Source organism: Dipodomys merriami, unplaced genomic scaffold (assembly GCF_024711535.1).
Source record: "Dipodomys merriami isolate MVZ:Mamm:240054 unplaced genomic scaffold, mDipMer1.0.p SCAF_4, whole genome shotgun sequence".
In the NCBI taxonomy this organism is placed as follows: Eukaryota; Metazoa; Chordata; class Mammalia; order Rodentia; family Heteromyidae; genus Dipodomys; species Dipodomys merriami.
The window spans coordinates 8,816,033-8,833,608 of record NW_027205603.1 but is presented as its reverse complement, the minus strand read 5'-3'; the positions used below and the strand labels follow the sequence as shown (position 1 = coordinate 8,833,608).

General features: G+C 34.2%; 1 protein-coding gene across 1 annotated transcript in view; it reads right to left on the bottom strand.

Moving 5' to 3' along the window:
* Malrd1 (MAM and LDL receptor class A domain containing 1) overlaps positions 1-17,576 on the bottom strand; it is a 470,497-nt gene that overhangs the window by 150,948 nt on the left and 301,973 nt on the right. The window contains exons 30-31 of the mRNA XM_069991735.1: positions 9,497-9,625; positions 3,331-3,492 (exon numbers count right to left, since the gene is read on the bottom strand). Of these exons, the coding sequence (XP_069847836.1) occupies positions 3,331-3,492; positions 9,497-9,625 (291 nt within the window). The remainder of the gene's footprint in view (positions 1-3,330; positions 3,493-9,496; positions 9,626-17,576) is intronic.

Sequence of the window (17,576 nt, the reverse complement as noted above, 5' to 3'; positions counted from 1 at the left end):
CGTCCTTATGTGTTGGCTTTTATTTGTCGATGCAACCAGCATGCTTTCCAAATTTGGTTTAGAAAGTGGTTTTTATAAGTTCCTGCCTCTGAATCATGCATAGTTTATTTGGTTTCTTGAAAGAATTTTATTTATCTTTGCTTCATTTAAGCATTTACTCCATCTGGAATGTATGTCTTTATGTGATACAGAACAGGAATTTAATTTTATGCCCTTGCAGGTGGTAGATATGTCAGCACCATAATAAATAAGGCATCACTTTCCCACAGAGTTAAAATATTCATATTTGTTCTATATAAAAACTACTAATTGTGCTGGAAAGTTAGCTCAGTGGTAGAGTGTTTGCCTTGCATGCATGAGATCCTGGGTTCCATTCCTCAGCACCACATAAACAGAAAAGGCCGGAAGTGGTGCAGTGGCTCAAGTGGTAGAGTGCTAGGCTTGAGCTGAAGAGCTGAGAGACAGTGCCCAGGCTCAGAGTTCAGGCACTACAACTCACACACACACACAAAAAAAAAAAAACACAAAAAAACTACTAATTACTGATCTCAGTTTCTCAATTCTCGATTCTGCTCAAATAATAATGTACTAAACACCAAACATATTTTTATAATAAAACAGGATGAAGGAAAAAGGAAAAACAATTAAGAGGGTCAAAAGAAGTAAGATATTCAGTTTGAAGGTGAATTAAAAATTTGAAACAAGAACAGACACCCCTGTTATAGCTGAGCTTCACGATATAGCCAGCCTGGCCTTGAATGTAAAGACAACGGAAGCAATGTGCTCTTTTCACTAGTCATATAATGGCAAAACCAATCTTGCATACACTTCCTTAAAAATGTTACTTTAATTTCATCTCACCTTGTTCATTTTTTATTTCATTGTGCCTATAATTCAATTGTTTTGAAAAGTATTGTATTACTCAGAGATCTCCAGAGGAACAGAACTAAGAAAATCTGCACATGTATATTATAAGATTTATTTGTTTGTGCAGTTCTAGAAGCTTCTAAGTAAGTCCACATCTTTTAGAGGGGACTAACAGCACAGAGATCCATGGAAATGCATGGTAGTTATGTAGCCCAAAGAAAATCTATTCAAGAATTCTCCCTTGCTTCAGATGCTGGTCTATTTCATTCTACTCAGTCCTTCCTCTGGTTGGAGACATTTTAAAGGATAATCTGATTCAGTCAAGGTTTAAATGTTTACCTCATCTAAAAACAAACTCCAGGCGTGATTGAGATATCAAAAACATCTCAGATATATGTATATATAAGACACAGGGCACCAAAAAAAAAACATGACATCAGGGGATAAACCAAAGGAAAAGAAAAAGAAAACAGGTGTTATACCGTGGGGAAAAACATACAAAGCAACAAAGAAATCATCTTATAAATATGATAGAAACAATAGCAAGAAAGAAAAACCATTTGAGTTCTTATCTTGGGGTTCATTTCACCTAACCTCAACTTATCTGACCATTTCTGCTTGTCTCAGACATATACTAGATATTGCAAATAAGGGAAATCATGGGACCTATGTTTCTTTGGGCCTGGCTTACTTAACTTAATAGAATTTTTTCCAAGTCTTTCCATTTCTTAACAAATGGGACAATGTCATTCTTTCTGATGGAGGCATAGAATTCCATTGTGTATATATACCACATTTTCTTGATCCGTTCATCTACTGAGGGGCATCTGGGTTGGTTCCATATCATAGCTATGGTAAATAATGCTGCAGTAAACATAGTTGTGCTGGTAGCTTTAGTGTGTTCTTGTTTGTGGTCATTGGGGTAAATGCCGAAAAGTGGGATTGCTGGGTCATAGGGGAGCTCAATGTGGAGTCTTTTGAAGAACCTCCATACTAGTTTTCAAAGTGGTTGAACAAGTTTACACTCCCACCAACAATGAATGAAAAAAAAAGAAAGAAAAAAATAATTTCAGTACATTAAAAAAAAACAATAACAACAAAAAATCTTCTTGTTTCCATATCTTGGAGTTAATTTTGATTAGCATCATTTTATATGGTCATATGTACATAGCTATTGAGCTATTGTGATTCTCTTCTAGGACTATCTTAAACATATCCTAATTATTACAAATGAGGAAAACCCATGGAGCCTATGTTTCTTTGGGTCCGGCTTATTTCACTTAATATCATTTTTTCCCAAGTCTTTCCATTTCCTAACAAATGGGGCAATGCCATTCTTTCTGATGGAAGCATAGAATTCCATTGTGTATATATAGCACATTTATTTGATCCACTCATCTACTGAGGGGCATCTGGGTTGGTTCCATATTTTAGCTATGGGAAATAATGCTGTAATGAACATAGCTGTACTGGTAGCTTTAGTGTGGCCTTGTTTGTGTTTATTTGGGAACTGCCCAATGCTGTAATGAACATAATTGTGCTGGTAGCTTTAGTGTGGCCTTGTTTGTGGTCATTTGGGGACTGCCTAGAAGTAGGATTGCTGGATCATAGGAAGGGGAATAACAAAATGGTGAAACAAAGGACAAAAGTGAAGCAATGCAACAGCAATACTCACAAGACACTATGTTGGAAATGAACTTTATAATTTATGAGGGGGGTCCCGGGGGAAGGAAAAGTGGGAGAAAAATAAGAGAGTGGGTAACAATGTTTGACAAGTCATGTACTCATTGCCTTACTTATATAACTGTAACCCCTCTGCACAACACCTTTATAATAAAAATTTAAAAATATCTCAAGCTACTTTTCATTTCTAAAAAAATTCATTGTTATCTTTTTATGAAATTATTTTCATCCTTCATAAAATTTAGATCTTTAAATGAATAGATAAAGCAAATGTGCTGACTCTCTACAGAATACGTAGGTAAAAGGAAGTGAGGTTACAGGAATACTTCTACTTTGATAATAAAGCCATTACAGATTATTTTAATCTCAAATCACAGAGCAGGAACTAGGATTGTGGAAGATGTTGATGTTCACTCATCCAATCACCACTTACCTTTCTTATCCTGGCAGCTACAGGTCAGAATGACAAGAATGTAATTAGCAGTCAGCTGGCAGTCCCTTGTGAAGCAGGAGAACCCTTGTTGTGTATATCTGCCTGATGTCTCCATTCATCTAAATGACCCACCTCTGTTCTAATTGATGGCCAATCACAACTTTAAGATAATATGAATGAAACCCTATGAGTAATAGACTTCTTTGAGAGAAAATCAGCTCTATGTCTATTTAGTACTAAAAAATGAAATAAAGGACCAGACTCCATCAGAAGTTCCTGGAACACCCACCCAGACAATTAAAGGAGACTTCTAGCCTTTTGACTTGGCCTTAGAGTATTAGATTTACCTGGCGTATGATCAGGATCTGGACTTGATGCTTCAGTAAGAATTCTGTTTCCAATGGTCCAATCCAAGTCATTCTCAGTGCCTTGAGTAAGACTGCAGGCTGTGGTCCAGTTTCCGGAAGGTGTTTCAAAATTACAGCTTCCTACCATGTTTGTGTAATAGCCTAGTGAAATAAAAACAATCATGGAAGTTTCAGGAAAATTATATCATATTTCATATTCCACTGTATATTTTTATTTCAAATTTGTATTTGTGCTTTTTAGTTCTTCATGAGTAAGATATATACAATAAAAAATTTTGTTCTCATCAGTGATCTTCTATCATGTTATTATCAAAGGATCTGGAAGCAGATCCAGCTTGAATAATGTCATTTATACATTAAGGAATTATCTGAATTGACTAATAATGTTTATAGATGATAGATAAAACTATCTACAAATGAACAATGTAGATAAAATTATGATAATAAAGATAAGTCAGACAGGGGATGTGGCTTAGATGTGTCTAGCATGCATGAGGACCTGGATTCAATTCCTCGGTACAACATAAATGAAAGTAAATAAAAATTTAAAAGTAAACAAGAAAAACCCAGAACATTTACTTATTAAAAAAGGATAATTCAGATCAAATAATTAAAAACTTCCATTGTCTAGATGTTCAATGAAATATTTTTCATCAGTCTAATGTTTCAATAACAAACACCACCTGAGAGGCAAAGCCATTTATTAAAGAAAAAGCCTTTGGGGAGAAGCATAAACAGTATCGGACACATTTCAGAGCTAGTGACTGAATAATGAAAGAAACTCTTAAAAAGTATTGACTGATCATTCATTTGAAATTAAATTATTCTCAAGAAAAAAGGATAGATAAGTGCATATCTACTAGTCATCTCTGAAGAGTTCCATAAGAATATTCTGATATCTAGGCTTTCATTTTTCTTTTACTTTTAGCACAGAAGTCATTATATTTGAGCACTCACTGTAAAATCTAGCTACGTTATACAGACAGAATGAATTATCAGGCTATTTAATCATTATGAATCAACTGAAATTGTCACTGACATTTCCTTTCTTTAAAAAAGATTCATGTTAAAGTTTGTGTTATTTTTAACATTTTTTATTCATAACTTTCTCTGAACATCAAATTAACATCATTATACAGAATATTATTCTGAAAAAAGTCTGTTTTTGTTAAAATGGATGTCAAATATGGACAGAGTTTTAATGTTTTTATACAGCGCTTTCTGTATTTTTTAGTGAATTTACATAAAACATTAAAGTTTACTTCTTTAGCTTCATTTCCTCTGAACTTTTAATTATGCACATTATTTTCATTCATTCTACGTAACTACTATTCATTTATGTTATGTGTGACTATGTATGGACTCTATGTGTCTTTTTGTGCATATCTTGTTAAGATAATACAGAATGTGTAGATTTATGTATATAAATGAGAACTTCAGTTTTATCAGTGTTTAAGCTAAATATAAGCACACACGATTTTACAACACAATATCATTACACAGTTTTCACATGATGTTGCATTCAAATTTGGAACTACTATATTTTTATGTAACTCACTCCACAACACAGCTTAGAAATATATGATATTATCTTTCCCATTCTCTGGGAACTCTGGTCCAATATGTCACATTTGTCATATGACTTTATCTTCAACTTTGAAGACATCTGTACATTCTAGATAGCTATTCTTACAGCTCATTCTCTTTCCACTTCAAAATATGTCACTTTTCCTTTTCTGAATAATCTCTGCCTTCATCTTAAATCATCAAAACATCATTATTTATACCCCATAGCTACATTTCTTCAAAGCACACAACTTTTCCTTGTCTTTTAATCCTGCATTCTTTACTCATTTCATTCTTGTAACTCATAGATACAGACAGGTGCTCTGTTCATAGATGACAGATGGATAGATAGATAAATCTATAGATCATAGATAATGTTTTACTTGCTTAAATTTCTCACTCTATAAATCCCCTTTCATATTTTCCCATAGCCTTTTACACTTTTAAACAGATGGTCTGCAAACCTACAACTACAATGAAATTCGGTCTAGCATCTTCAAAAGCTTCTTAAATATTTCATTTGGAATATGCAACTGTCACTTCAAAACCAACAAGCCTCAAATCAATTTATCCTTCATTTCTACAAATGGATCATTTTCTGAGATTACAGTTTAATTTCCCCACATGAATTTTCTTTCTAGGGACTCAAACCTTCAAAGTCATCTTTGATTTCACATTCTTCCTTTCCATTTCTAATTCCTCACTATCCCCTGTAGATGCTTTGTTGAGAACAATCTGAGTTTTCCCTTCTTGTAAGTTTCATAACTATTGCACTGGTCAAACCCCTGGTTTATTTTAAAAGGTTGTCATTAGTGTAAGCTCCATTCGGTCCACCTTACAATTCACATTAAACATCTTGATAATTGCTTTTGTGTTACTTGTTCTTGCTCAAAGCATTCTGTTCTTCACACCATATGAAAGCATTCTCACAATTTCCTGCCTCAAATACAATAACCTTTACTTTGATGTAAGAATTTTCAGGATGAAATATGTTTCCTTTTAAAATTGTCTCTATTCCAGCCAAAATATCTGATTACCTCTTAAATGTAAACTGATTTTTAAATTGTATGTTTAGGATTACTTCTCTGACTTAAAAAAGTACTCTCTCTAGCAGTTGATGACTTTTCTCAGTTATTCTTTCCCTGTCTTAAGACAGAACTTCAATTTACTAGAATATTGTTTTTCTATCACTCAGGTATGACCTTCAAAGGTGGCTCATGGTTCATGTACTCAGTTGCAGACATGAATCATTCTTTTATATCATCTTTGTTAGATCAAGCCTAGTCTTGGGATGCAGCTCCAGAAAACAAGGCTTACCATGGAAATTCTCTTACTATGGTTTCTAGAAAAAGTGTGCCATACTTATAAAAAAAAGGAAAAAATACATTTGTTGATGGTCTAGAATTTCAGTTTCAAAGATTAAAAATAACAAAGCCTGAAGATAGGACATAAAAGAAAGAACCCATACAAATATATAGTTTTGATCATAATAAAAAGTTACTGAATTAACCAATTTAGAGTTGCTAAACTTTGAGGTTTCTTGCTACCTGCTCGTCATTTGTAATAGTTTGACGGTAGTTGATGCCAAGCAACTAAAAACACAGGTTAAAGAAACTTTGACTGGAATTAATTTATCTCAATTAATAAGGATCTGGAAGCTGCCAGTTTGAGACAGGTGCTGGGGTCCAAATACTCAGTGTTTCTTCTGGCCGTCTTTTCTTTCCCATGATCTTCCATGGTTGCTAGATGACTACACTAGCTCCTCTCAGAATGATGTACACCAGTGCCGTGATTCCATCCCCAAATTTCTACATGAACCTCATGGACCTCTTGTAATTAAAGGAAGTTTGGAAAAGATGAATTTTTGTTGGCCCCAATGCTACCAGAATTGAGCATTTTTTTGTATATGGAAAGGAAAGGAATTAGGCACCCAGCACAAACTGCCAGAATGTTTAAGCTGATTTTCTCCTCTAGGTATATTAGTATGTCTTCTCCATGCTATTAAGAAAATCAAATCATCTGTGAATAACCAATTCAAAGCTCATCTTTCCAGACCACATTTGGTCTCAGGTTGGTATGGTGGATAAGATATTTATTTACCAGTAACCAAGTATAACTCTGAAATCCACTACTTCATTTCGACATGTAATTATTATACACATGGGTCTCTGTAAACAGCTCCTGAACTGCATTTTATTCAATTTAGATGACTTGGTAAATATCCACCAAAAGAAAGTTAAAGACTTTAATATCTCCTATTTATACTCATATATATCAGTATTTTTTAAATGGATGTTATGTTATTCTTAAAAAATGACTTCAGATTGTGACTTTTGTCACAGTCCCATGAGTGGAAATGAAGAATTGGTAAAACATAAAAAAACATGATTCTCTCAATGATATAGTATTTGTCCATAAGGCTATATGATCAGTGGAAAATATTTTCCAGGTTATATTTCAAAAGATATAGCTCCATATGTCATTATGCTTAATTCCTTATGTTCATGCAGTCTTCCTTTATGCGATAACTTAATTCATGATACAGAAATACTAGTGTTCTTTCAAGTGAAAAGTAGTTTTCATTACTAATTGGAGAAAGATTTCAAAGATTGTGGGTATGGAAACAGTGCATTGACTGAATAATTATGTATGTCTAAATTGTTAATAGCAGAGGAAGAAGAGCACCAAAACAAATACTGCACATTGCCAACTAGAACACAATCTACGTTGAATATAAATTATACAGCTGATAATTTCTTTCCATAAAAACCTGTCTATTTCTGACTTATTATTTTGTGAAAAGAGAATTATCTAATTTAATACCAACTATGCAATCCTGCAACAGGTGATAACAGATGCAAAAGAAAGTTTTATTTTTGTTATTAGCCAGTAGTGATAATTTAATCATGAAGAATAACTTCATTTCTTGTCTGGTAGTACAAAGAACTATAGTTGACACATTTCAATTAATATAAAAATAATGAAATAGAAAAGGCTAACATAATTCCAGCATGTTGAACAAATATTTCATATAATTCAATATATTCATTTATGTAATATATTATTTAATGCTCATAGGACTCTACTGGATGGTTATCATTACAACAACTAAAAATGAGGGAAATGAATCTCTGAGAATTTAAATAATTGCCCAATAAGTGGAGGGTCTAGTCAAAATGAAGCCTTCGTTTTAATAACCCTAAACTTAATTTGTTTCTTATTTATATACATCCCTAAATATTACTTTGAAAATATTGCCATTTTTCATTATACATAGTATATTACTTATCTGACTGTAAAAATCCAGCTCTAATGCTTATAATTCCTTGAGATGTCAGTGTAAAAAAGTGTTGAAATCAATTTGAAGATTAACATATTAATTATATGTGCTATTTAGTGCTCTATAAGGATTTGAACCAAATCCATGAAGAGGTTTCAGGAAAAATAACTTTAATTTGACAACATATTGCTTTCATTTTAATAAATGTAAAGATTTCTTGGAATGATCTATCAAAATTGTGAGTACCACTAACCATATGACTATGGAACTGACTTTAGTTTCTAAAAACCAAAATTGCCCATATACAAATAGCTGAAAGCAAATGAAATCATCTTGCTGTTTTTCCTGGTGTCCTTGGAAGGCTAACTCTTGGAATCCTAACATTAATAGAAACCAGGATGATGGCTGCCTATCTTATTCTCTGTGGCTGACATGTTATGTAAAGCCAAAGTCCCAGGGAATAACTCTGAAGGTGAGAAGTAGAATGCGGGTGGGGGGGGGGGAGGTGGACAAAAAATAATGCCAAATTCTAAACTTAGGAAGCTGTTGTGGAAATTACTGTTCACTTCCACCATACGGATTCCAATCATAGCAACCAATAGCAAACTCCCTGCCTGAATATTCAACCCATAGACAACCAAAATGAAATTGTTATTGAGGCCATGAGTATCAGGGGTTGCTTTGCTTGTTTGAAGCAAACTATAACTACAATAGATTGCCTGTGTAGTATCACAATTCCATAGTAAGGCTAATCAATGAATCATAAAAATTACTTGCATTTAAATATGTCTTGTATTTTTAAATTATATATTTGCTTTATGGATGGCTTTTTAAAATCACTTGAATTAAATCTTGAATTTAAATAAACCAGTAGAGGCACTTCTAGTCCTCAATTCTCTGGCGTTGTAATTCATAAAATGTATTAAACTATTAGATATTTAATGAAGTCATATTTACCTTCATGTATGAGATAAGACAATTTTGAGAAAAGGAAATCAAAGCTAATGGGAAAATGTAGAGAGCTAGCTCAGTTTCTGGCCATTTTAATTCTAGCCCTACACGTAGTTCTGCATCTTTATGTGATGTGATATGTTCATAATATAATTTGCTATAGTTTATAATGGAGTGGGCTTCCAATCAGGTACTTGCATAGAAAGGTTGAGCAAATGTTTGGTGAGTCTGAGTCTCTTCTAGTGTGTGGAGAGAATATATTTTTTGAGCCATCAGTGTCAATAAGGTTACTCTTCTCATTAGGGGAAAACCTGAGCTAATTGGCTATATTTGGACAGATCCACTTACCACAATGAGCTTCATCAGATCTGTCCTGGCAGTCTGGCTTATAGTCACACACAAGGTAGGATGGAATACACTTCTTGTCCTGACACAAAAAATCCATAGCTTCTGAGCAAATCTCAGAAGTCTCTCCAACTAAAGAAAGCAAAGACAAAAACCAAATCAAGAAGCATTTGAAGACTCCTGTTATAAGATAGATTCCACATTATTAAGTTAGATTAACAGTCACCCAAGATAGATGTCTAAAAAACTATTTTGCCTAACTTTCTGATCCCAAGGAGTAACCATTAATGTTTAATAAACATCCAAACTTCTGACCAAGGCGTTAAGAATCTTTTGTTGCTAGACTGTTCATGTGGCTTAAGGGGTAGCATGCCTGTAGAGCAAACCCCAGTCTTAGAAATAATAGGTACATGATTTTTTTATGCTTTGTATTCTTTAGTCCTCTCATCCACCATCCTAAAATCTTCCTTCAACAAAATCATTTTATTGTAATAATACTGTACAGAGGGGTTAGTTACATGAGTAGGGTAATGAGTACATTTCCTATGGAATATTGTTCCCACCTCTTTTGTTTTTCCCCTACCATCCCTCCCCTTCCCACCTCCCCAACTCCTCCCTTGCACTCCCCCCCAAACTGTAAAGTTAATTTTCAACATGGTGTCTTGTACATCTCATTTTTACAATGGGTCAACCTGTATCCTTATTTAAGCATTTTGTTATATCCCTTCTTCACCCCAAATGATAAAAATGTATATATAAGATGCAGGACACTGGAATCAAATACAAGGAAAACAGGGGTTCCGTGGGAGAAGAACATACAAAAGAAACAAGAGAACCACATAGTGCATTATAAGTATGTTAAAAACAATAGAAAGCAAGAAAAAAACAGTTGTGTCCCTGTCTTGGGGATCATTTCACTTAATATCATCTTACATGGTCATATGTACATAGCTTTTGACCTTTTTTGATGGTCCTAGACATGTACTAGTTATTGCAAATAAGGGAAACTATGCATCCCAAAATCTTTAGCAAACATGTCCTTGGTTATTTAATATACACAATAACGTTTTCAGCATGTATACTATAAGTGGTATTAATTGTACACTATAAATGGTATTAATTGTACCTCCTATTGTTCTATGTTGTCCTTATTATAGAAGTGGGTAGAGAACTATAAAAAATCAATTATCTGTACAAAATTTTTCTCATATTCAAGTGCATATTTGTCTTTCCTAAAAATGTAAGGTTCTAAAACCCTTTTGACACTATTAATGGTCTTTCATGAGAACAATAGACTGAAATAGTGTACAGTATGGTTCAAATCTTTTATTTACTGTTTCTTGTCTATTATATATGTAGTGAGGTTATCTTAGGATACTGTTATGTAAGTTCCAGTTTATGAGCAAATTTCAGGGCCAAACTGATTAAGTTATTGTTTTCTTCTAAATAAAATAAATACAAATCAGTCTAATTACAGCATATTACTTTCTACTGAACTTTCTTACATTTGGGTGATGTAGAAAATTTTAATAAATCTGAAAGTATTTTGACACAGTATTTCAAAAAGATCTCCAGAACTTAAAAGCTTTCCTGTGGACTGAGGATAAGTGTTAAAAATGAAACAAAGTATGTAGTCTTTATTACTTAATTATTGACAAATAGGACAGCATCAAATCTATCAAAGCTGGGTGATTTTTTAAAATTTTTACCAGCCTTAGAAATTGCATCTGATAAGAGAATATATTGAAGATTATATATGAGTAAAACAGGTAGGTGAACATTGAATGACTAAAGGTACGGAAACATTGTGGCATAGGTTTCTGTAACAAACATTTGATTATTATCTATTATTTATATCATATATTATTAAATATTAGATTTTTTCCATTTTTTCTTGATTTTTATTTTTGCCTCTTGGTTTGTATCAATAAAATGGAGTTTTAAAGATTTCTGTAAAATAACATATGCAATATTAGGAAAATATTTCTTATAGAAAATGTTGAATATTATTGTTTAATGGTACATATCATGATAGGTTCAACGCACTGCCAAAAATCATAGTAGGTTTTAAGATATGTGTTCAAGCCAGATGTTGGTGACTCTGTAAGGAGGCTGAGCAGGTAATAAGCCTCTTGCCATTAAAGGCAATAATCATAAGATGAGACAAAAGGAAACTTTTAGATGCTATGTATGCTTTATAGTGTGATAGTTGTTTTATGAGTATATATTTATCACCAAACTCATGTAAATATATTAAATAGTTTTTAATATGACAATCATATTTCAAAACAGTAGCTGTAAGAAAAGGAAAATGTAGTATTTTTTATTTATAATCACTGATTTTTAGCTTATAGCATGCAACCTAATACACACTCCTAAAGGATAATGCTAAAACAAAACATAGATAGATAGATAGATAGATAGATAGATAGATAGATAGATAGATAGATAGATAGATAGACAGACAGACAGATAGATAGATAAACAGATATAAAGTCTTGCTATATAATCATATGTGGTCTCACGCTCACTCTAGCCAAAGCTGGCCTTGGACTCAGGATCTTCCTCTTTCAATATTCCAAATTCTGGGATTACTGATATAAACTAGTATACTCAGCTCAAAACTTCTACCTTAGAAAATATGGTAAGTTTAGGAGAATGAATTTCTTTCTCTATTCCTTCCTTCCTTCCTTCCTTGCTTCTTTCTTCCCTCCCTCCCTCCATCCTTCCATTCCTCCCCTCCTTCCTTCCTTTCTTTCTAATTTACTTCTATAAAATCAAAATCTAGAAATGGAATTACATTTTTTCTTTGAGGAATAGTCGCCCATGATTATATAAAGTAATTTCTGACATGAATGAGTCTTTGTTCCATCTAAGTGAAGACTTAAACACCCTCAAAAAAAAGCAAGGCAAAAATATATTCACTTTTACATAATGACCATTTACATAAAGAACAAAAAGCTGACATTTTAGCAACATCATTTAGAAAGACAATCAGTTGTGTAAAACTAGAACGAGGTTGGGAAAATCATGGTTATGAAGGCAGATTACTGTCTTCCTCTGGCAGAAAACAGAAGCACACGACATGGTTGGAGAAGCACCGATGGAATTTCTAAAGCACAGTTAATGCTCTTCTTCTGTATGGAATAACTTAAAGATCAATTAATTATACTGTTAAAAGTACACATTGAAAAATATGTACATATAATAAGTATGCACATCACTATACAAATTATCAGATGCTTTAAAATGTATGGATGCATGGGTCCCACACCCAGAGAGAATGCACTGCCCTGAAGTTGGACTTTTGGCAGAGCCCAGTGTTGAAGTAACCCAAGAGAACTTAAGGCACAGCCCACGTTGAGACTCACAGTGGTGCATTTCATGATAAGCAGTAAACATTTAATTTTTTAAAGAAGTGGTAAGGAAAGAGGAGAAAGGGATAAAAGCAGAAAAGGGAAGGAAAATGATTTTTATTATTTGTTTTGCCTCTTCAGAAAAATGCATTTTCTATGATGGGCTGTGGGCTACCAGCAAGGACTGGGGAATAAAGTTAAGTAAGGAGTGTATTTCTTGGAATAAGCTTTCTGGAGTCCTGGAAAAACCAGAGATTCAGAGTTTTTCTAATTACCTAAATGTGGACACTGGCTTACACTCACTGACTGCCTTCAGCTAGCCCTGCTTACCTGTCTTCACAAGATCTCCCAGGCACTCTCCAGACTGGAAAATTGCAGTCAGTGCTCAAAAACAGCATATACTGTCCAATTTTCCTTCACTGTGTTTGTGATATGTAATATGTACTGCAATACCATTCAGTGATCATGTTACCAACCTTAAAAGAACATACTAAATATGATCTGGAAATATATTGCTAAAATCAATTATGCAGTGACAAAATTCATATTTTTCTTTTATTTCTTTATCTGTTTTCATTTAATCGTTCAGTTTCCAAGCTTAATCTTGGTATACATTCAAAAGATCTTTTAATACTTAGGACTATGCTTATATTTAGAGCAATTAAGAGAATGAGAGCCAAATGAATTCCCGAGAGTCCTAGATAATAAGGATAATCACCTAATTCCACATTTTAGTTTCCACCAGAGTGGGACAACTAAGAAAACTCTAATTAGCCAATGAGAAATAAACAACTAAAATTAATTGAGAGTTTCCCTTAGTGCAAAACACAATAGATTTTTAAAAAGAAAAAAAACAGTTTATGCATAGAAACAAGTACATTTTTTGAAGGAAAAGAAATTAAAAAGACAAAAAAAATACTCGAAACACTTATGGTACATTTTTAGGTAAGGGACTTTGGGAAAATGGAACAGAAAAAAATATGGAGCATAATTAAAATCAGGTACAATAGAAGTGGTTAATTTAAAGGTAAACCCTGGAACACCTCAGTGATCTGCCCCTAAACTCATTTGCTGAAAACCCAACCCCTAGTATCTCAAGTAGATTCATTTTTGGAATTAAGTACTTTAAAGAGGTAATTACAGTGATCCCCAATTACTCACAAAGGATATACCCTAAGATCTATAGTGAATGCCTGAAACTGCAGATCCTACAAAGCTATGTTCCTTTCCTATGCATACATCCCTACAATAAGGTTTAATTCGCAAAGTAGGCACAGCAAGAGATGAACAGCCAGAGAACCTTTGCCCTTTATTAAAGAAATGATGTCTCTTTGGTATATACAAGTGGCCAGCTGTTGAGGGGCAGTTATTAAGTAAACTGACATACTGTGGTTGACTGCTAGTAACTGAAGCGGCAATTCAACGACCCTCAATAAGAGTGTCTACTGGAAGGAAATTAAAACAGTTCTATTTTATCTACTCTAGCATGAAAAATTTCCACCATATAATGTTAAGAAAAATGAATGGTGACATTTTAAAGAACTTGATAAATTATATTCCCTAAATGTAAAAAGCAGGAGAATCTTGATAGAAATGCGGTTAAAATTTTACTAAAAATTTACTATACCACACTCTGAAAACATTACAGGATGGAATAGGAGAAACCCTAGGTCTCCTTGGCACAAGCCAAAATTTTCTTAATAGAGACTCAGAAACACAACAGATCAAAGAAAGATTGGACAAATGGGATTGCATGAAATTGCAGAGCTTCTGCATGGCAAAGGACATAGCCAGCAAGATCAATAGAAAGCCCACGGATTGGGAGAAGATCTTCACTAGTCATACAACATACAAGGGTCTCATATCTAAAATATACTTGGAACCATAAAGACAGGGAAGACCAATAATAAATAATCTCAACCGACAGCAGCACATGGATAAACAGAAATGAGTATTAAGTAGAATTTTATTTAAAGAGTTCTTAATTGGCATTATGGTTGGTCCTACATACCTGTAAGGTCTCAACATGTGGACCAAGCATGGCTTGAAAATATCTGAAAATAATTTGTGTCTGTATGAATGTGTATGGAATTTATTTTCCTGTCATTAGAATATACAAAATGATAATTTACATGTCATTGCTATTACATTAGGTGTTATAAATAAACTAGAGGTGATTTAAAGTGTACAGGCAGATACGCATAGGTTGTATGTACTGTACACATATTCTATTTTATATAAGGCACTTTGAACATCTCTGAAGTTTGGTATTCATGGAAGATCTTAGAATCCATCTCCAGATGGATGAATAATATTTTCATGTTTTTTAATTCATATGTTATCTTTCAGGACCTTGTGGGCCTGCTTTTCAGTACTCACTATAAATGAACTGTATATTCCTTTATTTCCCTAGTAATAAAACTTAGTTTTCAGTCAACATATTTTCTACAATTCCTTACAGTTTGGAATGCTACTAAATTTCCACTCATATTCCTTATTAGCATAATTGATGGGTAACAGCTTCAAGAAAGCCTTTTTATTAAAAAAAAAAAAAAAAAAGACAGCTGATGTGTGTTCTTGGTTCTTTCTTTACCTTACTACTTCCTGCCAGCTGGAAAGAAGCATCAGTGACTGGAACAAATCAGTCATCCTGAATTATCATCTCCCCAGAGTATTCCACACACTCATCTCTTCTATTCCTTCTATCCCACTCTAGTTCAGCTCAGAAAACCTTCTACTGAAATACTGTATCCTTGCACGTTTCTTTGTAGGAGAGACTGAATTAATTTTTGCTGAATGCATGATGTAATACTCTAAAAATTCATTGTCAATGAGCTGATTGTGGAGTTGGAGTCTGAAATAGGCTTTTTATTCCTATGGTGAGGCCAACAGCTGGGGAGATAAATTCCATTGACAAGATTGATGTTATATTCACAGAGGCCCATCTTCATCTAGGCTTCATCTAGGCAGCCACCTTGGGGAAAATCTTAGGGTTGGGCAAGACACAGACAGAAACAGAGGACTTGTGTAAGCAGCATGTATTTTGGTTTCTGGAAAGGAATTTTGATAGGCTAACCGGAGGTAAGTGGCACGGCACATTGACTAGAGGTGCCATGTTGTGGCTAGCATAGGTGACTAGTGCCCCAGAGTTTGAAAGTTCCATAAAGGTGGTGTATGGCGGTGAGGGCTCTGGATACTGGGTTTGCATACAAAGGAGGAGGCAACAATGCTGGATAAGAAATGTACTCATTACCTTGCTCATGTAACTGTAATCCCTTTGTACAGCATTTTCACAATAAAAACTTGTTGAAAAGAAAAGAAAAGAACACTGAAGAACCAAATGCTTAGTATTTCTAGGAAATATTAGAATACAGGAAATAAAAGAGATTTTTAATATAACTTATATATCCAGCTTCCTGCCATCTACACAGGCAGGATTCCAGCAGGAATCTTAGCTGTCTTGTCTTGTCTTAGGGTATATCGGACCCAAGATATGTCAGTCTGATGACTATGATTGAAAACTGTAGCTACATAAAGGCCATCTGCAGTTACATGCCCTTGCCCTTGAACTCTGTTCAGCCATGCTTTCTATATAGGTATGCTGAATCGGAGGGGAAGAAGGAGAGCAGGGGAGAGAGGGAGAGAGGGATTGACAAAGAGAAAGAGGAAAAGACAGAGAGACAGAACGACAGAGACAGAGACACAGAGATAGACCCACATCCACCAAGGGGAATGAAATAGCTTGGCAGAAAGGAAACATTGGCACAGACACAAGATACACAGAAAGAAATGTGGCCTGAAATTCCCTCTCACTTTTCAATCTCTGTTTTTAATATCTGCCTAAAGCTGTTCTATGTTTTTGATCTTATGTTTCATGATATTCCTTGTATCCTTAAGTAAACTCTCTTTATGTTTAAGGTTACTGGCAATTGGAGTAAACCTCATTAATGTAGAGATTTCTGAGGGGGGGAAAACTCCCCCACCAATTTCAACCCAGTGGAAAGAACGCCAAACCACACTTACTTTCTTTTTCTAAGCTTCTTTCTGACCTTTTAATCAACAATTGAAAAAAATCTTCATTCCCCAACTCCTCTGAGACAACTTTCCAGGCAATTCATGTGATTCACTTGGCTGACTTCCTTCAAGAATCCATTGCATATTAAACATCCGTTCCCACTCTTAAATGAGATCATGTATATCTGATTCTAGTCTGGCCTTGGCACCTGCTCATGCTTCAATACATATTCGTTTCCTTTTATTGTGTAGATATTTATCTAATGAGTACTTTCATAAAATAGTACCATTAAATGGCACCTACTGATATATAAAGGAATAAGGTCAGGATAGCACAGTTGTGAGGATTCTCCTTTGGATTTTCCCACTGCAATGTCTGAGGCACCAAGACTCAGTAGATGGAAACATGTAACAGAGCCCTGGGAGCCCAAGCACATCCCACTTTGTTCCTCCCACTGTTTCTTGCTACGTTTCTTTACATGCTGTCTTGGGGAAATGTTCACTGGTTGCACGATTTTCTCCAGTCTTTGGTTATTGGTTGTTTTCCCCCAGTCTCTATCACTCTACAGACTTAAACATTTCTCCACAACTCTTCATCAATGTAACTTTGTTTTCATCTACCTTCCTTTTTTTTTTTAACATAAAGTCATATATTTACTGGAGCTTTTCTTTCATTAGAAAATTTGTTTTTATCTGTGTGCTACTACTGAGGC